General features: G+C 42.9%; 2 protein-coding genes and 1 non-coding gene across 3 annotated transcripts; 1 reads left to right on the forward strand and 2 right to left on the reverse strand.

The window, feature by feature from the left end:
• Window positions 1-9,584: 9,584 nt before the first annotated feature.
• trnat-ugu lies at window positions 9,585-9,659 on the reverse strand. The gene has a single exon. It is a non-coding gene; the product is annotated as a tRNA-Thr (tRNA).
• Window positions 9,660-19,368: 9,709 nt separating this feature from the next.
• Window positions 19,369-20,522, forward strand: LOC121547916 (mediator of RNA polymerase II transcription subunit 9). The gene is made up of 2 exons (XM_041859331.1): window positions 19,369-19,474; window positions 19,951-20,522. Exons 1-2 carry the CDS (start codon window positions 19,410-19,412, stop codon window positions 20,165-20,167), a joined length of 282 nt encoding a protein of 93 aa, XP_041715265.1. The 5' UTR covers window positions 19,369-19,409; the 3' UTR covers window positions 20,168-20,522.
• A 3,679-nt stretch (window positions 20,523-24,201) lies between these two features.
• Window positions 24,202-26,259, reverse strand: LOC121547917 (dexamethasone-induced Ras-related protein 1-like). The gene is made up of 2 exons (XM_041859332.2): window positions 25,496-26,259; window positions 24,202-25,262 (listed from the first exon to the last, which is right to left on the reverse strand). The coding sequence occupies exons 1-2, from the start codon at window positions 25,764-25,766 to the stop codon at window positions 24,733-24,735; spliced, it is 801 nt and encodes a 266-aa protein (XP_041715266.1). The 5' UTR covers window positions 25,767-26,259; the 3' UTR covers window positions 24,202-24,732.
• Between the last annotated feature and the right edge of the window lie 304 nt (window positions 26,260-26,563).

The raw sequence follows: 26,563 nt of genomic DNA on the forward strand, positions 1-26,563 counted from the left end.
CCCTGCTGATTTTGTACGTTTGCCCACTGACAAAGAAATGATCAGTCTATCATTTTAATGGTAGGTTTATTTGAACAGTGAGAGACAGAATAACAACAAAAAAATCCAGAAAAACGCATGTCAAAAATGTTATAAATTGATTTGCATTTTAATGAGGGAAATAAGTATTTGACCCCTCTCAATCAGAAAGATTTCTGGCTCCCAGGTGTCTTTTATACAGGTAACGAGCTGAGATTAGGAGCACACTCTTAAAGGGAGTGCTCCTAATCTCAGTTTGTTACCTGTATAAAAGACACCTATCCACAGAAGCAATCAATCAATCAGATTCCAAACTCTCCACCATGGCCAAGACCAAAGAGCTCTCCAAGGATGTCAGGGACAAGATTGTAGACCTACACAAGGCTGGAATGGGCTACAAGACCATCGCCAAGCAGCTTGGTGAGAAGGTGACAACAGTACGTGCGATTATTCGCAAATGGAAGAAACACAAAACAACTGTCAATCTCCCTCGGCCTGGGGCTCCGTGCAAGATCTCACCTTGTGGAGTTGAAATGATCATGAGAACGGTGAGGAATCAGCCCAGAACTACACGGGAGGATCTTGTCAATGATCTCAAGGCAGCTGGGACCATAGTCACCAAGAACACAATTGGTAACACACTACGCCGTCAAGGACTGAAATCCTGCAGCGCCCGCAAGGACCCTCTGCTCAAGAAAGCACATATACATGCCCGTCTGAAGTTTGCCAATGAACATCTGAATGATTCAGAGGAGAACTGGGTGAAAGTGTTGTGGTCAGATGGGACCAAAATTGAGCTCTTTGGCATCAACTCAACTCGCGGTGTTTGGAAGAGGAGGAATGCTGCCTATGACCCCAAGAACACCATCCCCACCGTCAAACATGGAGGTGGAAACATTACCTTTGGGGGTGTTTTTCTGCTAAGGGGACAGGACAACTTCACCGCATCAAAGGGACGATGGACGGGGCCATGTACCGTCAAATCTTGGGTGAGAACCTCCTTCCCTCAGCCAGGGCATTGAAAATGGGTCGTGGATGGGTATTCCAGCATGACAATGACCCAAAACACACGGCCAAGGCAACAAAGGAGTGGCTCAAGAAGAAGCACATTAAGGTCCTGGATATATATATTTCACCTTTATTTAACCAGGTAAGCCAGTTGAGAACAAGTTTTCATTTACAACTGCGACCTGGCCAAGATAAAGCAAAGCAGTGCGATAAAAACAACAACAACACAGAGTTACATATGGAATAAACAAAACGTACAGTCAAAAACACAATAGAAAATCTATATACAGTGTGTGCAAATGTAGTAAGTTATGGAGGTAAGGCAATAAATAGGCCATAGTGTAAAATAATTACAATTTATTATTAACACTGGAGTGATATATGTGCAGAAGATGATGTGCAAATAGAGATACTGGGGTGCAAATGAGCAAAATAAATAACAATAACCGTAAAATCCTTGGTTTTTTGCACGTTAACATCCGAAGCCTCCTCCCTAAGTTTGAGTTATTCACTGCGTTAGCACACTCCGCCAACCCTGATGTTCTAGCAGTGTCTGAATCCTGGCTTAGGAACACCACCAAAAATTCAGAAATGTCCATCCCCAACTACAACAGTTTCAGTCTCGATAGAACTGCCAAAGGGGGTGGGGTTGCAATCTACTGTAGAGATAACCTGCAGAGCTCTATCATACTATCCAGGTCTGTGCCCAAACAGTTTGAGATTCTACTTCTAAAAATCCACCTTTCCAGAAATAAGTCTCTCACTGTTGCCGCTTGCTACAGACCCCCCTCAGCCCCGAGCTGTGCCCTGAACACCATATGTGAACGGATTGCCCCCCATCTATCCTCAGAGTTCGTACTGCTTGGTGACCTAAACTGGGATATGCTTAACACCCCGGCCAACCTACAATCTAAACTAGATGCCCTCAATCTCACACAAATTATCAACGAACCTACCAGGTACAACCCAAAATCTGTAAACATGGGCACCCTCATAGATATCATCCTGACAAATTTACCCTCTAAATACACCTCCGCTGTCTTCAACCAGGATCTCAGCGATCACTGCCTTATTGCCTGCGTCCATAATGGATCCGCGGTCAAACGACCACCCCTCATCACTGTCAAACGCTCCCTAAAACACTTTAGCGAGCAGGCCTTTCTAATTGACCTGGCCCGGGTATCCTGGATGGATATTGACCTCATCCCGTCAGTAGAGGATGCCTGGTTGTTCTTTAAAAGTGCTTTCCTCTCAATCTTAAATAAGCATGCCCCATTCAAAAAATTCAGAACTAAGAACAGATATAGCCCCTGGTTCTCCTCAGACTTGATTGCCCTTGACCAGCACAAAAACATCCTGTGGCATACTGCATTAGCATCGAACAGCATATATATATATATATATATATATATATATATATATATATATATATATATATATATATATATATTTGTGACCAATGAGCTAAGATAAGGCGGGGATTTGCCTAGAAGTGATTTATAGATGACCTGGAGCCAGTGGGTTTGGCGACAAATATGTGAGGGCCAGCCAACGAGAGCGTACAGGTCACAATGGTGGGTAGTATATGGGGCTTTGGTGACAAAACGGATGGCACTCTGATAGACTACATCCAATTTGCTGAGTAGAGTGTTGGAGGCTATTTTGTTAATGACATCGCCGAAGTCAAGGATCGGTAGGATAGTCAGTTTTACGAGGGCATGTTTGGCAGCATGTGTGAAGGAGGCTTTGTTGCGAAATAGGAAGCCGATTCTAGATTTAACTTTGGATTGGAGATGCTTAATGTGAGTCTGGAAGGAGAGTTTACGGTCTAACCAGACACCTAGGTATTTGTAGTTGTCCACATATTCTATGTCAGACCCGCCGAGAGTAGTGATTCTAGTCGGGTGGGCGGGTGCAAGCAGCGTTCGATTGAAGAGCATTCATTTAGTTTTACTATCGTTTAAGAGCAGTTGGAGGCTACGGAAGGAGTGCTGTATGGCTTTGAAGGTCGTTTGGAGGTTTGTTAACACAGTGTGCAATGAAGGGCCAGATGTATACAAAATGGTGTCGTCTGCGTAGAGGTGGATCTGAGAGTCACCAGCAGCAAGAGCAACATCATTGATATACACAGAGAATAGAGTCAGCCCGAGATTTGAACCCTGTGGCACCCCCATAAAGTCTTTAAAGAGACTTCAAAAGCTTTGGGGTTGTGTCTGCTGGTTTGTGTGTGTGTGTGCGTGTGAGGGAGTGTGTGCGGGCGGGAGATAGTGAGCGAGCGAGTGAGCGAGTGCATGTGTTTTTGCACATCTGCTATCAAAGGGTTAGAGAGATTAAAAGATAATGCTGGATCAAAGGCAATCTATGATACAGTAGCCTCCTTTTGTATGTTTCTGTGAACAGTCAACAGAGGACACTCTTTGCCAGTAGGTGACAAATGTGTTATTTTGATTCATGTGGCCCTACTTTCAGCACGTTATTCTGCAAAGTCTTTCACTTCTTCTGGTGCAGACCAGACACAAGCTAATATCACTGTGATTTGGCCTTTAGTATGGATGTTTCTGTGCACTGAAAAAAAGACAGTGTGTGAGACTTTGTATGTAGGGTAGATTCTAAACTAAAGTATTGACTTTCTCAGTGAAGGAAGACGGTAAACGCAAACAGCTCAATGTGTGCGTTATTGACGGAAAAAGGTTTGGATCCACCCTCACATGTTCAGTGCCAACAGTGCAAGGAGTCTGCAAGTGTCATGCTTCCTCTGGCAGGGCAGTTTAATTTGTTCATCTGCCCTCCTCCTCAATCTATAGCTTTCACACCGTCCTCCCTTATTACCTCTGTGTCCAAGATCCAGACAGGGCTCTCTGTTGTACAGTGTGGCAGACGTATGCTCATACACATACATATAATCACAACCATACACACAATGTACATACACATGCACGCACGAGTGCATTTACGCATACCCTGCAAGTATACAGTGCTCTTCCAGTTTTTTAGGATTTAGTAGAACATAGTATATTTTTTAGGAAAAACAACACCCCTGGTTTGTCATTAATAAAATATTTAGGCCAATGACTCCCACAGTGGACACAGTGTGTTTTACTGATAAGGCCCAATACTTCTGGCTGGGGTTTGATGCCTAAAGACGCAGATGGCTCATTTCGCTCTGATGGGACTCTTGGGAGGAGAAAGGCCCTCTCCTCTTCTCCCTATACACCAAGTCACTTGGCTCTGTCATATCCTCACACGGCCTCTCCTATCATTGCTACGCTGACGATACACAACTAATCTTCTCCTTTCCCCCTTCTGATAACCAGGTGGCGAATCGCATCTCTGCATGTCTGGCAGACATATCAGTATGGATGACGGATCACCACCTCAAGCTGAACCCTGGCAAGACGGAGCTGCTCTTCCTCCCGGGAAAGGACTGCCCGTTCCATGATCTCGCCATCACGGTTGACAACTCCGTTGTGTCCTCCTCCCAGAGTGCGAAGAGCCTTGGCGTGACCCTGGACAACACCCTGTCGTTCTCCGCTAACATCAAGGCGGTGACCCGCTCCCTGCAGGTTCATGCTCTACAACATTCGGAGAGTACGACCCTGCCTTACACAGGAAGCGGCACAGGTCCTAATCCAGGCACTTGTCATCTCCCCGTCTGGATTACTGCAACTCGCTGTTGGCTGGCCTCCCTGCATGTGCCATTAAACCCCTACAACTCATCCAGAATGCCGCAGCCCGTCCTGGTGTTCAACCTTCCCAAGTTCTCTCACGTCACCCCCCTCCTCCGCACACTCCACTGGCTTCCAGTTGAAGCTCGCATCCGTTACAAGACCATGGTGCTTGCCTTTGGAGCAGCGAGGGGAACGGCACCTCTGTACCTTCGGGCTCTGATCAGTCCCTACACCCAAACGAGGGCATTGCGTTCATCCACCTCTGGCCTGCTGGCTCCCCTTCCTCTGCGGAAGCATAGTTCCCGCTCAGCCCAGTCAAAACTGTTCGCTGCTCTGGCACCCCAATGGTGGAACAAGCTCCCTCACGACGCCAGGACAGCGGAGTCACTCACCACCTTCCGGAGACATTTGAAACCCCACCTCTTTAAGGAATACCTGGGATAGGATAAAGCAATCCTTCTACCCCCCCCACACACACACAGCGGAGTCGCTCACCACCTTCCGGAGGCATTTGAAACCCCACCTCTTTAAGGAATACCTGGGATAGGATAAAGCAATCCTTCTACCCCCCCCACACACACAGCGGAGTCACTCACCACCTTCCAGAGACATTTGAAACCCCACCTCTTTAAGGAATACCTGGGATAGGATAAAGCAATCCTTCTACCCCCCCCACACACACAGCGGAGTGTAAAGTGGTTATCCCACTGGCTATAGGGTGAATGCATCAATTTGTGAGTCGCTCTGGACTAGAGCGTCTGCTAAATGACGTAAATGTGCCCTTGAGCAAGGCACTTAACCCTAATTGCTCCTGTAAGTCGCTCTGGATAAGAGCGTCTGCTAAATGACTAAAATGTAATGTAAATGTAAAGGCCGCTGGAATCCACACTGAACTTCGTATATAACCATTGACTAAAGATTAGTTTGTTTGTTTGTTTGCCGGCCTGCCCAAATCTCGGTCTAGTCTACATTCCACTGACCAGTGCGTCTTAGATTACGAGTGCTGACCTAGGATCAGTTTTGCCTTCTAAATCATAGTGAATACCATAATCGTGGAAGGGGGGAACTGAACCTAGAGCAGCACTCATACTCTGAGACTTTATGAAATACAGGAGTTACAATGCATTTGGAAAGTATTCCGACCCCTTCCTTTCTTCATCATTTTGTTGCGTTACAGCCTTATTCTTAAATGGATTAAATTAATTTGTTTCCTCATCAATCTACACACAATACCCCATAATGACAAAGCAAAAAACGTTTTATCGAAATTTTTGCAAATGTATTAATAATAAAAGACCATAAGTATTCAGAGCCTTTGATATCAGACTCGAAATTGAGCTCAGGTGCATCCTGTTTCCATTGATCAACCTTGAGATGTTTCTACAACTTGATTGGAGTCAACCTGTGGTAAATTCAATTGATTGGACATGATTTGGAAAGGTACACACGTCTATATAAGGTCTGACAGTTGACAGTGCATGTCAGAGCAAAAACCAAGCCATGAAGTCGAAGGAATTGTCCGTAGAGCTCCGAGACAGGATTGTGTCGAGGCACAGATCTGGGGAAGTGTACCAAAAAATGTCTGAAGCATTGAAGGTCCCCAAGAAGACAGTGGCCTCCATCATTCTTAACTGCAAGAACTTTGGAACCATCAAGACTCTTCCTAGAGCTGGCGGCCCGGCCAAACTGAGCAATCGGGGGAGAAGGGCCTTGGTCAGGGAGTTGACCAAGAACCTGACAGAGCTCCAGAGTATCTCTGTGGAGATGGGAGAACCTTCCAGAAGGACAACCATCTCTGCAGCACTCCACCAATCAGGCCTTTATGGTAGAGTGGCCAGACGGAAGCCACTCCTCAGGCACATGACAGCCCGCTTGGAGTTTGCCAAAAGGCACATAAAGGACTCTCAAACCATGAGAAACAAGATTCTCTGGTGTGATGAAACCAATATTGAACTCTTTGGCCTGATTGCCAAGCGTCACGTCTGGAGAAAATTTGGCACCATCCCTACGGTTAAGCTTGGTGGTGGCAGCATCATCCTGTGGGGATGTTTTTCAGCGGCAGGGACTGGGAGACTAGTCAGGATCGAGGGAAAGATTAATGGAGAAAAGTACAGAGAGGTCCTTGATGAAAACCTGCTCCAGAGCACTGAGGACCTCAGACTAGGGTGAAAGTTCACCTTCCAACAGGACAATGACCCTAAGCACACAGCCAAGACAATGCAGGAGTGGCTTTGAGACAAGTCTCTGAATGTCCTTGAGTGGTCCAGCCAGAGCCTGGACTTGAACCCGATCAAACATCTTTGGAGAGACCTGAAAATAGCTGTGCCGCGACGCTCCCCATCCCACCTGACAGAGCTTGAGAGGATCTGCAGAGAAGAATGGGAGAACCTCCCCAAATACAGGTGTGCCAAGCTTGTAGCGTCATACCCAAGAAGACTCAAATCAAATCAAATCAAATTGTATTTGTCACATACACGTATTTAGCAGGTGTTATAGCGGGTGTAGCGAAATGCTTGTGCTTCTAGCTCCGACAGTGCAGTAATATCTAACAAGTAATATCGAACAATTTCACAATATATACATAATACACACAAAACTAGTAACGAATGGAATTTAAGAAAATATACATATATGGACAAGCAATGACAGAGCGGCATGGACTAAGATACAGTAGAATATTATAGAATAGAATGCAGTATATACATATAAGATGAATAGTGCAAGATATGTAAACATTATTCAAGTGACTAAACATTATTGAATTGACTATTGTTCCATTTCTTAAAGTGGCCAGTGATTGCAATAGGCAGCAGCAGCCTCTAATGCACTAGTGATGGCTATTTAACAGTCTGATGGCCTTGAGATAGAAGCTGTTTTTCATTCTCTCGGTCCCAGCTTTGATGCACCTGTACTGACCTCGCCTTCTGGATGATAGCGGGGTGAACAGGCAGTGGCTCGGGTGGTTGATGTCCTTGATGATCTTTTTGGCCTTCCTGTGACATTGGGTGCTGTAGATGTCTTGGAGGGTGGGTAGTTTGCCCCTGATAATGCGTTCGGCAGACCGCACCACCCTCTGGAGAGCCCTGCGGTTGCGGCGGTGCAGTTGCCGTACCAGGTGATGATACAGCCCGACAGGATGCTCTCAATTGTGCATGTGTAAAAGTTTGTGAGGGTTTTAGGTGCCAAGCCTAATTTCTTCAGCCTCCTGAGGTTGAAGAGGCTCTGTTGCGCCTTCTTCACCACACTGTCTGCGTGGGTGGACCATTTCAGTTTGTCGGTGATGTGTACGCCAAGGAACTTGAAGCTTTCCACCTTCTCCACTGCAGTCCCGTCAATGTGGATGGGGGGGGGATGCACCCTCTGCTGTTTCCTGAAGTCCACGATCATCTCCTTTGTTTTGTTGAGTGACTGGTTATTTTCCTGGCACCACACTCCCAGAGTCCTCACCTCCTCCATGTAGGCGGTCTCGTCATTGTTGGTAATTAAGCCTACTACTGTTGTGACATCTGCAAACTTGATGATTGAGTTGGAGGTGTGCTTGGCCACGCAGTCATCGGTGAACATGGAGTACAGGAGGGGGCTGAACACACACCCTTGTGGGGCCTCAGTGTTGAGGATCAGCGAAGTGGAGATGTTGTTACCTACCTTCACCACCTGGGGGCAGCCCGTCAGGAAGTCCAGGACCCAGTTGCACAGGGCGGGGTTCAGACCCAGGGCCTCGAGCTTGATGATGAGCTTGGAGGGTACTATGGTGTTGAATGCTGAGCTATAGTCAATGAACAGCATTCTTACATAGGTATTCCTCTTGTCCAGATGGGATAGGGCAGTATACAGTGTGATGGTGATTGCATCGTCTGTGGATCTATTGGGGCGGTAAGCAAATTGAAGTGGGTCTAGGGTGACAGGTAAGGTAGAGGTGATATGATCCTTGACTAGTCTCTCAAAGCCTTTGATGATGACAGAGGTGAGTGCTACAGGGCGATAGTCATTTAGTTCAGTTACCTTTGCATTCTTGGGTATAGGAACAATGGTGGCTTGAAGCATGTGGGAACAGCAGACTGGGAAAGGGAGAGATTGAATATGTCCATAAACACACCAGCCAGCATGCTCTGAGGACGCGGCTAGGGTTGCCGTCTGGGCCGGCAAACTTGCAGGGGTTAACATGCTTAAATGTCTTAATCACGTCGGCCACGGAGAAGGAGAGGCCACAGTCCTTGGTAGTGGGCCTCGTCAGTAGCACTGTGTTATCCTCAAAGCGGGCGAAGAAGGTGTTTAGCTTGTCTGGAAGCGAGACGTTGGTGTTGGCGACGTGGCTGGTTTTCCTTTTGTAGTCCGTGATTGTCTGTAGACCCTGCCACATATGTCTTGTGTCTGAGCCGTTGAAATGTGACTCCACTTTGTCTCTATACTGATGTTTTGCCAGTTGAATTGCCTTGCGGAGTGAGTAGCTACACTGTTTGTATTCTGCCATATTCCCAGTCACCTTGCCATAGTTGAATGCGGTGGTTCGTGCTTTCAGATTGGCGCGAATGCTGCCATCTATCCACGGTTTCTGGTTAGGGTAGGTTTTAATAGTCACAGTGGGCACAACATCACCTATACACTTCTTGATAAACTCAGTCACCGTTTCAGTGTATTCGTCTAAATTATTTTCGGAAGCTACCCTGAACATATCCCAGTCCGCATGATCAAAACAATCTTGAAGCGTGGATTCCGATTGGTCAGACCAGCGTTGAATAGTCCTTAACACGGGTATTTCCTGTTTGAGTTTCTGCCTATAGGAAGGGAGGAGCAAAATGGAGTCATGGTCAGATGTTTTATATTTTAGTCATTTAGCAGACGCTCTTATCCAGAGCGACTTACAGTTAGTGAGTGCATACATTTTCATACTGGTCCCCGTGGGAAACGAACCCACAACCCTGGCGTTACAAGCGCCATGCTCTACCAACTGAGCTACAGGGGACTTGCAGATTTGCCGAAAGGAGGGTGGGGGAGAGCCTTATAACCATCCCGGAAGTTCGAATAGCAATGGTCGAGGATTTTGGCAGCGCGAGTACAACAGTTGATATGTTGATAGAACTTCGTCAGCCTAGTCCTCAAATTTGCTTTGTTAAAATCCCCGGCTACTATAAATGCAGCCTCAGGATATGTGGTTTCCAGTTTGCATAAAGTCCAATGAAGTTCTTTGAGGGCCGTTGTGGTATCGGCTTGAGGGTGGATATACACGGCCGTGACTATAACCGAAGAAAATTATCTTGGGAGATAATACGGTCGGCATTTGATTGTGAGATATTCTAGGTCGGGTGAACAAAAGGACTCGAGTTCCTGTATGTTACTACAATTGCACCATTTATTTTATTTTTATTTCACCTTTATTTAACCAGGTAAGCCAGTTGAGAACAAGTTCTCATTTACAACTGCGACCTGGCCAAGATAAAGCAAAGCAGTGCGATAAAACAACAACAACAACACAGAGTTACATATGGAATAAACAAAACGTACAGTCAAAAACACAATAGAAAATCTATATACAATGTGGGCAAATGTAGTAAGTTATGGAGGTATGGCAATAAATAGGCCATAGTGCAAAATAATTACAATTTAGTATTAACACTGGAGTGATAGATGTGCAGAAGATGATGTGCAAATAGAGATACTGGGGTGCAAATTAGCAAAATAAATAACAATATGGGGATGAGGTAGTTGGGTGGGCTAATTACAGATGGGCTGTGTACAGTTGCAGTGATCGGTAAGCTGCTCTGACAACTGATGCTTAAAGTTAGTGAGGGAGATAAGTGTCTCCAGCTTCAGAGATTTTTGCAGTTCCAGTCCAACATACCAGAGTCGTTAATCATGAAACACACACCTCCGCCCTTCTGCTTCCCGGAGAGATATTTATTCTTGTCTGCGCGAAGAACTGAGAACCCCTCTGGCTGGACCGATTTCGACAAAATATCCCAAGAGAGCCATGTTTCCGTGAGACAAAGTATGTTACAGGCCTTGATGTCTCTCTGGAAAGAAATCCTTGCCCGTAGTTCGTTGATCTTGTTAACCAAAGACTGAACATTAGCGAGTAGTATACTTGGAAGCGGTGGGTGTTGTGCGCGCCTCCTAAGTCAAACCAGCAAACAAAGGATCTGCTTCGGGAAAGTCGTATTCCTGGTCGTAATTTGTGAGTTACCGCCGCTCTGATATCCAATAGTTTTCCAAGGCTGCATGTAATGATACAAAACACTTTCTGAGCTAACAATGTAAAAAATAATACATAAAAAAACAAAATACTGCAAAGTTTCCTAAGAGCTAGTCGCGAGACCGCCATCTTCGTCGGCGCCAGGTTGTAATCGAGGCTGTAATCGCTGCCAAAGATGCTTCAACAAAGTACTGAGTAAAGGGTCTGAATACTTATGTAAATGTATATTTTTCTGGCGGTTTTTTGGTATACATTTGCAAAAAAATCTAAACACCAGTTTTTGCTTTGTCATTATGGGGTACTGTGTGTAGATTGATGAGGAAAAAAAAACAATTTAATCAATTTTAGAATAATGCCATAACAGGACAAAATGTGGAAAAAGTAAAGGGGTCTGAATACTTTCCAAATGCACTGTACTATCAGTATGTGAATGCAGTCTGGACAAATATGTCGATGTACACATTTTCTTTCATTCTACTCTGCTACAAAACAACACATTCTTGACTTATTTCTTGAACTTTGCTAACAATTGACAAGTGACCCTGTTGGGAAGGTACTGTATGGAGCAGTAATGAATGTTTGTGACTTTTAGTAGGTGTGAAAATAACAAAATGAGGTTTATGTAACTGCAATTTCAAAGGTGGTCCTGGGCTGTAAAAAGTCATTATTATGAAAATTAAGGTCAGGAGGCATTGTCTTACAGAACACATGTAGGTCTATACAAGAACAACTGACTTGAAAAACCCTCGGTGCCCAGTTCTATCCTCTGGCAGATTCACAATGTGAACAATCTCTGCTTTGGATAAGTCATCTTTATCCATCAGATTACATATTCAGCTCCTTGTGTTGGCTTACAGCAGCAGAAAGGAGACCAGTGTAATCCTTGAATGTATTCACATTTTGAAATATATGTCCTTGGGCAGAGATATATCAAAAGTTATCAGTGAATATCTTAGACTGCTAAAATGAAAAGTGAAGGGCTTTTTTACTCATGAAGAACATTTTTCAATTTACATAAGTATTCACACCCCTGAGTCAATACTTTGTAGAAACACCTTTGGCAGCGATTACAGCTGAGTCTTTTTGGGTAAGTCTCTAAGAGTTTTGCACAACTGGATTGTACCATTTTTGGCCATTATTCTTTATAAAAAACTCTTCATGCTCTGGCAAGTTGATTGTTGGTCATTGCTAGAGAGCCATTTTCAAGTCTTGCCATAGATTTGCTGTAGATTTGGCCTTGTGTTTTAGGTTATTGTCATGCTGAAAGTGGCACAGTGGTCTAAGGCACTGTATCGCAGTGCTAGCTGTGCCACTAGAGATCCTGGTTCGAATCCAGGCTCTGTCGTAGCCGCCCGCGACTGGGAGACCCATGGGGCGGCGCACAATTGGTCCAGGGTAGGGGAGGGAATGGCGGGCAGGGTTGTAGCTCAGTTGGTAGAGCATGGCGTTTGCAATGCCAGGGTTGTGGGTTCGATTCCCACGGGTATAAAAAATGATGTATGCACTGGATAAGAGCGTCTGCTAAAATGACAAAAAAGAACATTCGTCTCCCAGTGTATGTTGGAAAGCAGACTGAACCAGGTTTTCCACTAGGATTTTGCCTGTGCTTATAGTTGTATTCCGTTTATTTTTATCTTAAGAAACGACCTAGTCCTTTCCGATGACAAGCATACCCATAATATGATGCAGCCACCTCTATGCTTGAAAATATGGAGAGTGGTACTGTACTCAGTGACGTGTTGTGTTGGATTTGCCCCAAATATAACGCATTGTATTTAAGACAAAAAGTTCATTTCTTTGCCACATTTTTTGCAGTATTACTTAAGTACCTTGTTGCAAACAGGATGCATGTTTTGGAATATTTTTATTCTGTACAGGTGTCCTTATTTTCACTTTGTCATTTAGGTTAGTATTGTGGAGTAACTACAATGTTGTTGATCCATCCTCAATTTTCTCATATCACAACCATTAAACTCACCATTGGCCTCATGATGAAATGCCTGAGCAGTTTCCTTCTTCTCCGGCAACTGAGTAAGGAAGGACGCCTGTATCTTTGTAGTGACTGGGTTTATTGATACACCATCCAAAGCCTAATTAATAACTTTACCATGCTCAAAGGGATGTTCAGCGTCTGCTTTTTATAAAACATTTTACACATCTACCAATCGGTGCCCTTCTTTGCGAGGCATTCAAAAACCTTCCTGGTCTTTGGGGTGGAATCTGTGCTTGAAATTCACTACTTGATTGAGGGACCTTACAGATAATTGTATGTGTGGTACTGAGATGGTGTACTTGTTCAAAAATCATGTTAACCACTATTATTGAATGAGTCCATGCAACTTATTACGCGATATGTTAAGCACATTTTAGGCTTGCCATAATTTTTTATTAATTTCTAAAATGTTCTACAAACAAAATTCCACTTTGACATTTTGGGGGTATTGTGTGTAGATTAGTTACACAAAATCTCAATATAATACATTTTAATTTCAGGCTGTAATACAACAAAATTGGGAAAAGGTAAAGGGGTGTATTCCAGGAATATCTGGAATAGTATAACAGTAATCCTTCTATATTTTACATTTTAGGCATTTAGCAGACGCTCTTATCCAGAGCGACTTACAGTTAGTGAGTGCATACATTTTTCATACTGGCCCCCCATGGGAACCGAACCCACAACCCTGGCGTTGCAAGCGCCATGCTCTACCAACTGAGCTACAGGAGGTGGTGTCATTATGCACTTCAGTCAAGTTTCCCTCTCCCCATGGTAAAAATCACATCAGGCTACTCTTATGTTACATGTCAACTTAGGAGCCAGGAAAATCATAGGACCATTTTCATGAACATGATCACACTCATTAGCCCACAAAGGATAACTGTACATTATCACCTATACGTTTAGAGACTTTCAGTATTATCTCTGTATTGTGCAGGATGGCTCAAGAATGGCAACCCTCATGAAACCAAGGGAAAAGGGGGATTTACAATGAGATCTATAATCGTTGGACAGTTTCTAGAATAAATCATAGCTAACTTATGGCCAAAGTAGACACATGATATAGAAACAGAGCATGGAAGTGTATGTTGGATAACATTTATATAAATGTACTGTGTAAAAAAAATCACAAGAATATACTGTACATTTCCTATTGTAAGGGATCGGGGGTTGGCAGGGTCTAGACAGAGTCTGACACTTCCCCGATCTACAGAGAGGGGGAGTCATCAGACTCGATCTGGTTCACCTGAGTTCTGAGCACACCTGTCAGTAATTAGTGTAGGATTTAAGGTGTGCTCAGAAGCCCACATTGAACCAGTTCATCTAAATGTGTGAAATGTTGGACACCTGCACAAGTCTGTCTAAAAATGACCTATTGTCAGATACAGAGAGAACATCAAAGTTAATCCATACAGGTTGTATTTGTCTTTGAGCTGTCAATCTGACCATTGAAGTAGGGGTGTGAAAAGGTAAGTAGTCTGTTAATCTTTATCTCAATACAATACCAGTGAATGTCCTGTTCATTTAATTTTACTTACAGGTTAGTAGGCTAAGGCTTACTTGTCTAAGATGTCATTTTGAGGCCACTGCAGGTCAAATTGAGGGAATAAGTAAGATTGGGTTTTACTCCTTTGGCCAATGTTCACACATTTTCTGAAACATTTACTTACAGTACCCAACTAACAGATATCAAAGTGAGATTGATCGAGTTATAAATCAAAGTAATAACAAGACCTATAGAGAAAGATCTACCATTCACAAATACACAAACAACAGACGCACCCAAACCTCAGTGGTTACCAGTGATCTTTCCATAGTTTCGAGATATATGATAACATAACAAATCTTGTGTCTTGTCAGACCAGACTAAGATAATCACACATAGAAAAACCACAAGGAAATTATGGGCAACAGGAGGGATGAAACTAAGCACAGATACCAAGACTTGAGTCACAAGCCCTAACATGCTGTTTATCATGGGGTTGGAACAATTTGCATGGGTTTAGGAAGGCTGGGCTTGTTTTTGTGTTTGAGCGAGCCAGTGCGTCAGAGAATGGCCCATCAAACCCAACCGGAACGCTTTCATATCTGATATCATCTGTAATTTAATTTGCCTCTTGTTTGATTACGTCCAGCTTTGAGCCCCAAGGCAGGCTCGACGGGGGTGATGAAAATACCAAATGAAAGGCTGATTCCATCTGAATATTTGAAATCCAAGGATAAGAAAGATATAGACGTGTCGAGGAAAGTGATTGTTGTTGTGGATCTGTGATGTTATCAAAAACTGATTTGAAGTGCAATATACAGTAGGTAAAGTGTTGGTTTCACTTCTTATTTTTTACCTATTGAAGGAGAAAGACAGTTACTTACAGTGGGGAAAAAAAGTATTTAGTCAGCCACCAATTGTGCAAGTTCTCCCACTTAAAAAGATGAGAGAGGCCTGTAATTTTCATCATAGGTACACGTCAACTATGACAGACAAAATGAGAAAAGAAAATCCAGAAAATCACATTGTAGGATTTTTAATGAATTTATTTGCAAATTATGGTGGAAAATAAGTATTTGGTCAATAACAAAAGTTTCTCAATACTTTGTTATATACCCTTTGTTGGCAATGACACAGGTCAAACGTTTTCTGTAAGTCTTCACAAGGTTTTCACACACTGTTGCTGGTATTTTGGCCCATTCCTCCATGCAGATCTCCTCTAGAGCAGTGATGTTTTGGGGCTGTCGCTGGGCAACATGGACTTTCAACTCCCTCCAAAGATTTTCTATGGGGTTGAGATCTGGAGACTGGCTAGGCCACTCCAGGACCTTGAAATGCTTCTTACGAAGCCACTCCTTCGTTGCCCGGGAGGTGTGTTTGGGATCATTGTCATGCTGAAAGACCCAGCCACGTTTCATCTTCAATGCCCTTGCTGATGGAATGAGGTCTTCACTCAAAATCTCACGATACATGGCCCCATTCATTCTTTCCTTTACACGGATCAGTCGTCCTGGTCCCTTTGCAGAAAATCAGCCCCAAAGCATGTTGTTTCCACCCCCATGCTTCACAGTAGGTATGGTGTTCTTTGGATGCAACTCAGCATTCTTTGTCCTCCAAACACGACGAGTTGAGTTTTTACCAAAAAGTTCTATTTTGGTTTCATCTGACCATATGACATTCTCCCAATCCTCTTCTAGATCATCCAAATGCACTCTAGCAAACTTCAGATGGGCCTGGACATGTACTGGCTTAAGCAGGGGGACACATCTGGCAATGCAGGATTTGAGTCCCTGGCGGCGTAGTGTGTTACTGATGGTAGGCTTTGTTACTTTGGTCTCAGCTCTCTGCAGGTCATTCACTAGGTCCCCCTGTGTGGTTCTGGGATTTTTGCTCACCATTCTTGTGATCATTTTGACCCCACGGGGTGAGATCTTGCGTGGAGCCCCAGATCGAGGGAGATTATCAGTGGTCTTGTATGTCTTCCATTTCCTAATAATTGCTCCCACAGTTGATTTCTTCAAACCAAGCTGCTTACCTATTGCAGATTCAGTCTTCCCAGCCTGGTGCAGGTCTACAATTTTGTTTCTGGTGTCCTTTGACAGCTCTTTGGTCTTGGCCATAGTGGAGTTTGGAGTGTGACTGTTTGAGGTTGTGGACAGGTGTCTTTTATACTGATAACAAGTTCAAACAGGTGCCATTAATACAGGTAATGAGTGGAGGACAGAGGAGCCTCTTAAAGAATAAGTTACAGGTCTGTGAGAGCCAGAAATCTTGCTTGTTTGTAGGTGACCAAATACTTATTTTCCACCATAATTTGCAAATAAATTCATTAAAAATCCTACAATGTGATTTTCTGGAATTTTTTTTCTCAATTTGTCTGTCATAGTTGACGTGTCCCTATGATGAAAATTACAGGCCTCTCTCATCTTTTTAAGTGGGAGAACTTGCACAATTGGTGGCTGACTAAATACTTTTTTCCCCCACTGTATAAGGTAAGATAGGCTCATCACCCCACTAACTACACAGCCCCTACTTGTGGGTGTGTGTATACCTGTGACTCTCTCTCTCTCTCTCTGTGTGGGTGCGTGTGTACATACATGTGTGTTTGCGTGCGTGTTTGTGCATGCATCCATTTGTGAGGGGATGTCAACATAATAACATCTTCAAATTGCTCACTCATGGATGTCCTGACCAAAGGTTTTTCTACTCATGTGATCCCCTATTAGGAGGATGTGGTATTTCGATGCCCATTTCTTGGAATGTATCCAAATAGATCAAACAGTCAACACTATCCTACACACAGCCATACAATTCAGCAGAATTGGCCCACATCATCCTCCCTCTTCCTGTTTACTGTTTAACCAAGTCAGGTTTAGAGCAATAGGACATCTGTACTTGGAGATCATACCCCCTAAATGGATATTGCAGTGTTTCAGAAAAGTAATTTGTATTGACTGTTGTCTCTAACTGGATAAGATGCTAATGAGTGAAAGGGATGATCCATGTTTGTTTTTAGGCCAGACATATTTCACTGTCATATTGACACAAAACAAACATCTCACACAACTTAGGGAGTGAACATTATTTATGGGTTACGTGGAGAAAATCTGACATCTCTGAAATGAAAGTGGATTGCCCTCCCTTCAGCAAAATAGATTTTACCTAACCCTCCCTGAACGCTTGAAATAAAACAAGTGACCCTCCCCTATACCCAAAATAAGATCAGTCCAATCAAAACTAATGTAGATATAACGTGATTTGACGTCATTTTAATCTGTGGCCAATGACCTTGAGCCTTCTTGAATGGGCACTTCTAATGTAACTCTATGGCAGCACCCAAGAGCCTTGAATTTTCGAGCTCTACCCTTCGACTTGGCGGTGAAGTAGTGTCCCCATGAGTAACAGAACACTGAGCCAATCGCGGTGCAACATTACCAACACCTACGCTCCGTTTTTTCCGCTAACTGCCCCACCACCACAGAAAGCGCTGAGCTGAAACACCTGCATTTTGGAGCTGCCTTACTCAAGAAAGCAAAAAAGAGACCATGTTTGTATGCGGCTTTATTAACTCAATTATTATTATTTTTATATTTTTTACATTGTTTGCAAACTGATATGTGACACGTATTTATTAAATTTTTTTCGCAAGAAATGTGGGTCTGCACTAAGGGACTGTTGCCTGTACTAAGAAACTCGCACATTTCCGACTTGCTAACTTGATGTAGTTATACACCTGCTGCGTTCAACTAATCAGCATGTCGGATTTTTTCGAGTTCCTAGTTCCGACTAGCACATGAGCGCATCTGTCCTGCCTGCGCAACTGCAATATCTGTTACAACAGAAAAGGTAAATAGCAAAGACAGTACAGTATGAAGATAGGCAGAAACTGCTTCTACAATCACAATCCCCAATCACACTTGTAGGCGATGGCATGGCGACGTTGGCTAGCCAAGCTCATGTGCATAAAAACATAATGGGGTCTAACGGACGTCTTGCACCGAACTGCGCATGTGCAGCCCTTCAAATCAAAGGCACCTTTAAAGTAGTTTTTGACGAAAATGAAAACGTTTCAGTTTGTCAATTTTACGACATTGTCTCGAATCTAGGTTGTGCCTTTACATTTCGAGAAAATGAACAAATAAGGAATCATTTTTCTTTCATTGACTTCTCAAACCCAAAACCTTGGCTTGGTCTGCTTGGTCTGTTTCGCAAGCTTTCCCGGAAGTCTCCCCATGTTGCGCCTCTGGGTTTAGAAACGCTGTGGATATAACTACGTCCAAAGAATAACGCCTCGATCCAGCGACAGTGTCATGCATTTTGGTACACCAGAAGTACATTCATTTCCAATGGAACACTGCGTTTGACTTGCAGTGTGTTCTGTGTGGCGCATAGGTTGGATTTATCGACCATATGCGTCAAACTGTATGCTTAGACAGCTTGGCAGAAATAGTAGCAGAAGTAGAATGTTGAACTTTTGTTGCACACATATCCAGATGATGCTGCATACAATTTTGCGCAAAGTGCTAGGGGTGTGATTGAAGCATAATAGGTTTTGGTACACCATAAGTACATTCATTTCCAATGGAATGCTGCGTTTGTCTTGCAGCATTGCATTGCACAGGCAGCTGCAGTGCGTTCTGTGTTGGATTTATTGAACGTATGCATCAAATTGTATGCTTTGTGGTCCTCTGTAGCTCAGCTGGTAGAGCACGGCGCTTGTAACGCCAAGGTAGTGGGTTCGATCCCCGGGACCACCCCATACACACACAAAAAAAAAATGTATGCACGCATGACTGTAAGTCGCTTTGGATAAAAGCGTCTGCTAAATGGCTTTATTATTATTATTATTATTATTATTATTATTATTATTATTATTATATGCTTAGAAGGCTTGGCAGAAATTGTCGATTTGTTGCAAACATATCCAGATGATGCTGCACCTCACTGTCGGTGTGATCGAGGCGTATAGTAGGTGGTAGGGAGCGGGAACGGACTTATGTACCAGCCCTTGTTAATGACGTATCAGTTATTCTAGCAGAAGCAATGGAGGAAGAGGCAAAAAATGAAGATTGCTCCTGGCTTCCTTTTATTCTTGATATTATAAAATGGTAAATCAATTCTGCTGTTTGTTTTTTATTGTGCATGTTCTCATACCCTCCACATAAAGATTTTAAATATGTGTACTCCACTCTTGTGAGGCCAACGTTAGTAAGATAACGTGAGCTATTTAGATAGCTAGAACCATGTTAGCCGGCTAGCTCGCTAGCGATAGTTTGTTTTGATTGTGGCTTTGAAGTGTTATGTATATCGCAGCACATAATAGATGCAGTCAGAGAGCATAGGATAGTTAATCATGAGATGCCCTTTAGCTGTCAAAGTCTCATGTGCCTTGTTATTTTAGTATACACTTTCACAATGCATTTTATGACTACATATATAGCTAAGTAGCTTTGGGCCAGGGCGTTACGTGCTGCTTGTTGATGCTGGAGGAAGGCTGGGCTCAGCAGCATCAACAAGCTGTACTTCATCAGAATCTGCTATGTAGCCTAAAGTCTTGTTGAACTATCTTTTCCCTTTCTAACAGCATGGATAAAGACAGTACGGATGTGAACCAAGAGCTGACCAAGCTAAAGACTAAGATTCAAGAGACCAGGGAGAAGATCCTAGCCATGCCTGAGATAGAGTCCAGTCCTGGGGAGCAGCAGGAGCAGCTGAAGACCATGAGAGAGAAGGTGGACACCAAGACACAGCTCCTACAAAAATACAAGGGCCTCTGTGTGTTTGACTCTCCCAAATCATAGAGGAATGGTGACAACATTATGGTGAATGGATTATCAGGGCATGGAAAGAAAAGACTAAGCATGGCATCCAAACTAATTTAGCTAGGTTTCACTGTTGTTTCACTTCAAGTTAAATGATGGTGAATGCAGCGTTCAGTCTGGTTTAACCAGGCTACAAAAGACTGACCTTGTTATGCCAAATGTGTGCGTCATTCAGTGAATTCATAGCCTGGCTGCTTTCAATTTAGGTACGTACTGACTGTGTAATATAGGGCAATTGTAGAACATAATTATTATCAATAATAGGTGTTAAGTAGTGTATATTTAGCAGATTTTATGGTTGTATTGTAGAAATAAACAGATTTAATTGGGAAAATATTTGTTATTCTCAGTTGTGTGTGGTATCTTAAGTATTCAGTCATAACAATGATTGGTAAACATACCAAAGCAAATTCCTGGAAAGGCCCAGCCCATTGAAGTACCAACACAAAGCAGTCGCCTGCCAAGAGAGAACTGCACACTAAATAGCGTTGTAATTATGCCTTTCAGCCATTAAACCAAAGGGAAGAACAATGTTACAGAAGGCTGGGATTATTTTGATTGGAACGGTTGTAGAAGATCATGTCTCAGTCTTCGCAGGATAGGCATAATCAAGACATGCATGTCACTGTTCTTGTGTATGAATTTACAGGATAGGGGATAGTGGGGTAAGTTGAGTCACCCTTGTTTCTAGGTAACCAAACACAAAATGTATCATTTGACCAAATATTTAGGAAGAGGTCATCATTTCATGGAGTCTGTGAAGGAAGAAACCACATGGAAAAAGTGTTAAGAAAGTTAAAAAATAAAACATTATTTTCACCAAGTCAAATGAATGTATTGTGTTAGAGGTTTCATGATGCTTGTATCTAAACCAAATGAGATCATTTTAAGATTGTTTGATACATCAGTTGGGGTCTCTAACCTTCAATATGAGGTCCTAAACCTAGCATGAATGTGCATCCTTGTAGCTGTGTGGGCTAATATAGTTTAAATGTTTGCCTTGGGGTAAGTTGAGGTTTGTTTGAGGCAATGGCAAGTTGAGCAAATTGAAGTGCTTTCTTCCCAGGAGTAATGCAAGCCATCACTGGTATATGAGGTAACAACAGGGCCTGGCCTATGTTAAAAGTGTTTTTAAAAAGTGTTAAGCATGTGTTAATAGATGCTTAAAATTATTAAAAGTCAAAAAAGCGATCGCAGTTGTGTTGTATTGTGTTTGGGAAATAAAGATAGACATGGTTTTAAAAAGGTAGTGGTACTATTGAATTCAGTACAGAAATTTGTAGGCGGCTTAACTTACCCTGTTCTGTGGCTCAACTTACCCCATACCCGGGGTAAATTGTGCCATGAGACCACTTTTTTTGGACAAGCTATGAATTCTGATTATTTCCAGGGATACACAACATCCTGAAATATACAATATGTAGATATCTTTGTTAGAAAGAATACTAAATTTCAACGTACCCCACTCTCCCCTACACAGGACTAGGCTGAATTTGATGTGTTGAGATTTTTCTGGTTGGATGACGGTTTAGAACAGGACTACAGTATGTGCTTTAGTCTGGTAGGAAAGCCTTGTTGTTTCTGTTGATGCTCTCTTGTAGGACATTACATGTACCAACTGTTATGTTGTCTGTGCCATGGTGTGGGCAGAGGCATGTAGGCCTAGGATATACGTTCTTATCATGCTTTATTGTATGGCATTTCACATGTTTGTGTTTGGCCCCAAGGAGTGCTGCCTGAAGACTGCAAAGGTAATATTTGAACTCAGAATTCTATAATGAAATATACACTGTGTACAAAACATTAGGATCACCTTCCTAATATTGAGTTGCACCCCCCTTTGCCCTCAGAACAGCCTAATTAATTGACTGATTTCCTTATATACAGTGGGGGAAAAAAGTATTTAGTCAGCCACCAATTGTGCAAGTTCTCCCACTTAAAAAGATGAGAGAGGCCTGTAATTTTCATCATAGGTACACGTAAACTATGACAGACAAAATGAGAAAAATAATTCCAGAAAATCACATTGTAGGATTTTTTATGAATTTATTTGCAAAATATGGTGGAAAATAAGTATTTGGTCAATAACAAAAGTTTCTCAAGACTTTGTTATATACCCTATGTTGGCAATGACACAGGTCAAACGATTTCTGTAAGTCTTCACAAGGTTTTCACACACTGTTGCTGGTATTTTGGCCCATTCCTCCATGCAGATCTCCTCTAGAGCAGTGATGTTTTGGGGCTGTCGCTGGGAAACACGGACTTTCAACTCCCTCCAAAGATTTTCTATGAGGTTGAGATCTGGAGACTGGCTAGGCCACTCCAGGACCTTGAAATGCTTCTTACGAAGCAACTCCTTCGTTGCCCGGGCAGTGTGTTTGGGATCATTGTCATGCTGAAAGACCCAGCCACGTTTCATCTTCAATGCCCTTGCTGATGGAAGGAGGTTTTCACTCAAAATCTCACGATACATGGCCCCATTCATTCTTTCCTTTACACGGATCAGTCGTCCTGGTCCCTTTGCAGAAAAACAGCCCCAAAGCATGATGTTTCCACCCCCATGCTTCACAGTAGGTATGGTGTTCTTTGGATGCAACTCAGCATTCTTTGTCCTCCAAACACGACGAGTTGAGTTTTTACCAAAAAGTTATATTTTGGTTTCATCTGACCATATGACATTCTCCCAATCCTCTTCTGGATCATCCAAATGCACTCTAGCAAACTTCAGACGGGCGTGGACATGTACTGGCTTAAGCAGGGGGACACGTCTGGCACTGCAGGATTTGAGTCCCTGGCGGCGTAGTGTGTTACTGATGGTAGGCTTTGTTACTTTGGTCCCAGCTCTCTGCAGGTCATTCACTAGGTCCCCCCCGTGTGGTTCTGGGATTTTTGCTCACCGTTCTTGTGATCATTTTGACCCCACGAGGTGAGATCTTGCGTGGAGCCCCAGATCGAGGGAGATTATCAGTGGTCTTGTATGTCTTCCATTTCCTAATAATTGCTCCCACAGTTGATTTCTTCAAACCAAGCTGCTTACCTATTGCAGATTCAGTCTTCCCAGCCTGGTGCAGGTCTACATTTTTGTTTCTGGTGTCCTTTGACAGCTCTTTGGTCTTGGCCATAGTGGAGTTTGGAGTGTGACTGTTTGAGGTTGTGGACAGGTGTCTTTTATACTGATAACAAGTTCAAACAGGTGCCATTAATACAGGTAACGAGTGGAGGACAGAGGAGCCTCTTAAAGAAGTTGTTACAGGTCTGTGAGAGACAGAAATCTTGCTTGTTTGTAGGTGACCAAATACTTATTTTCCACCATATTTTGCAAATAAATTCATTAAAAATCCTACAGTGATTTTCTGGAAAAAAAATTCTCAATTTGTCTGTTATAGTTGACGTGTACCTATGATGAAAATTACAGGCCTCTCTCATCTTTTTAAGTGGGAGAACTTGCACAATTGGTGGCTGACTAAATACTTTTTTTCCCCACTGTAAACTGTAACTTAGTAAAATCTTTGAAATTGTTGCATGTTGCATTCATATTTTTGTTCAGTATACTTTCCCACCGGGCACAGACATCAATTCAACGTTTATTCCATGTTGGTTTAATGTAATTTCATTGAAATGACGTGGAAACAACGTTGATTCAACCAGTGTGTGCCCAGTGGGTGGGTTAGGTCTATAAAAAAGCAATAGTGCAAAAGGTGAAAAAGCTGAGAAAGTGCATGGCCCTAATTATAGTTCTTACATCCAAGTAGGCTAAATTATTTATCAATCGGTAAACCTGTGGTGTGTGACCATTTGGCTCTCAATTGTCTTTAATGCTAGACTGCTCATTGCAGCTTATTTAATTAATTCATGCTTTGATGTTTAGCCTAGGTAGTTTCCCTAGATACAGTATCTAAGTCTACTAGGTGCAGGGAGTGATGAGTGAAGAGAGTGGGCCATTTCACAACACTTCTGAGAAGAAAAGCATGCAGAAACAGAAGATTCAGATTTTTGTATTTATTTTTTCCAGTTCTTTTTTCTTTCTTTGCAAAAGTTGACGTCGACATACAATAATACATACACATTTACAATATAAAATGGTTCAGATTGCAACATTCAAGTTTAAGTATCTGTTATAAAATGTATAACAAAATGTAAACAACATTCTTAACATTGTACTCCACGCCAGGAGTCTGTTTTCTCGCCTGTCTGTAAAGATGTCAAAACAACACATTTTACACATTTGTTGTGAAGAATCTCACAAGATTTTAAGCCACATCACATAAGGCTCTGGTCTAACAGAACAAAGTAGCTAACGTTGTTAAATGTCTCGTGGACATGTAGCATGCCCTTCCACGTTTATGGAGTGGCTGAATCTAGACAGTGTCATTGCGCCTGGAGCTCATAGGCTTTCGGCATCGCTGTCTCTCAAGTGTCCCCACAAAGAGCAACCGAAGCGACATGGGCAGCCTTGCGCGCCCAAGCCCTGTCTGTCAGGTGCATCACAAATGAAGCATATCCTTTTAGGTTACAAAGTCTTCCATACGATTCATCTCAAAGTCTTAGCTGATAGTACATCTCTCTTTATCCTTTCCCTGCCCGCCACCGATCGCCTTCTCCTTTATGTACATCAAGTCACTGTGGACGCTCGGGCGCCGGGCGAATGGTGCCACGATGCCATACGCGTCTCCATCGTCTTTCTTGTTCTTGTTTTTCAGGGATTTACTGCGAAGTATGTCGCAGTACTGCACCGAGACCTTACGGTGGAGGTCCGGGCTCATCTCATTGGGTAGCTTGGCCATGGTGAATAGGGTCTGGAACATTTGGTCCACGTTGGTGTTGCGCTTGGCAGAGATCTCAAAGTATGCGCACTGCTCATCTCCAGCCACCAACTGCTCAATCTCTTCACTCTGCACCTCCCGGTAAAACTCCCGGTCGCCCTTATTGCCGCAGATTACCAGAGGTACGTCAACGTTCTCCTTGGTCTTGTTTTTTAGGCAAGACTTGGTCTCAATTATCTGTCGCTTGAGCCTCTGAACCTCCTGGAAGGAGTCTCTGTTGTCTAAGCTGAAGACCAGGATAAAGACATCACCTGAATGGAAACAAGAGGAGCACGGCATTTAGTATCAGAGCTTCTATGAAACACATTGACATAGGCTACAGTATTTCAATGCATAATGGCACCTGTGGCAACAATGGAAAATGCGTGCAATGCATACACTCTTGAGGTTACCAAAAGAAACGACTACAAAGACGCACAAATTGCGTTATTGAACATGCACACTATTTGAGTTGCAATAACCAGAGATGGAATAAGATATTTACCTGTCAGTATGGATAGTCTCCTCATGGCAGGGAACCGGTGGTTGCCTGAGGTATCCAATATGTCCAGTTGGTATGCATCTCCCTTAATGCTGTACAGTTTCCTGTGAAAGTCCTCGATGGTCGGCGTATACTGCTCATCGAATCTCCCGTTCAGAAACTGGGACACGATGGCTGTTTTGCCCACCTTGGTGGACCCCAAAATCACCATCCTACAGCAGTTCTTCGCCGGTATATCAAAGTCGTTCTCTGAAGGCGACATTTTCTTGATCATGAGTGTAAAGTAAGAGTGCGTAGAGTGGTTCCAATATGTGCTCACTCGTAGTTTCGTTTAGTAAATTCAGCCAAAGTTGGATTCAACAGTTGGCTATCGTTTAATAGTTCTCAGTGCGCTCTGTTGAGTCTGTCTAAACTGCGGGGAGCACCAGCTATTTAAGCAGAAAGCAGAGCCCTCCCTTCTACCGACGTCACGGTACGCAGTGCACGTTTGAGTAGAAGGGAAAGGGTAGGCCTACACAATCTGCCCTTTTACCATTTAACTGTTTCAGATAGCTTGTTTAATTAAAAAGAAAACTGTCCATGCACATTCAGCCAGCTAGAAATGTAATTGTCATTCCAGACATTGCACTAAACTAATTTCACTCAAGTGTAACAAAACGTAGCCTAGTGTTATTCAACTGTGCACTCAGTTGATTACTATTAGGCTAATACTAATATGTTTAAATGTGTTAAAGCGATAGTTCACCCAAATTACAAAATTACATATTGGTTTCCTTACCCTGTAAGCAGTCTATGGACAAGGTATGACAGCAATCCATGCTTTGGTTTTGTTTTCCTGACCACTGTTTCAAATGCTAACTGTTTAGCATTTGTGGCACAAATCCAATGCAAGTCAAAAGTACCTATATTAAGATTTGTGCACTTCATATCCAATTCATCCTAAAGTATATACAAATTCATTTTGTAACTCAATGAAGTTACTTATAGATGTGATTTTGTAATTTGGGAGACTATCCCTTTGAGTTTTAATGCAATTATTTGACAAGCACACTCCATTAATGCATTTGTGCA

The sequence above is a fragment of the Coregonus clupeaformis genome, chromosome 31 (genome assembly GCF_020615455.1).
Source record: "Coregonus clupeaformis isolate EN_2021a chromosome 31, ASM2061545v1, whole genome shotgun sequence".
In the NCBI taxonomy this organism is placed as follows: Eukaryota; Metazoa; Chordata; class Actinopteri; order Salmoniformes; family Salmonidae; genus Coregonus; species Coregonus clupeaformis.

Coding starts and splice junctions, on each gene's coding strand:
- LOC121547916 (XM_041859331.1), top strand. CDS start 19,410: ATGGAGGAAGAGGCAAAAAATGAAGATTGCTCCTGGCTTCCTTTTATT. Junction 19,475..19,950: donor ATTCTTGATATTATAAAATG/GTAAATCAATTC, acceptor CCTTTCTAACAG/CATGGATAAAGACAGTACGG.
- LOC121547917 (XM_041859332.2), bottom strand. CDS start 25,766: ATGATCAAGAAAATGTCGCCTTCAGAGAACGACTTTGATATACCGGCG. Junction 25,263..25,495: donor GAGACTATCCATACTGACAG/GTAAATATCTTA, acceptor GTTTCCATTCAG/GTGATGTCTTTATCCTGGTC.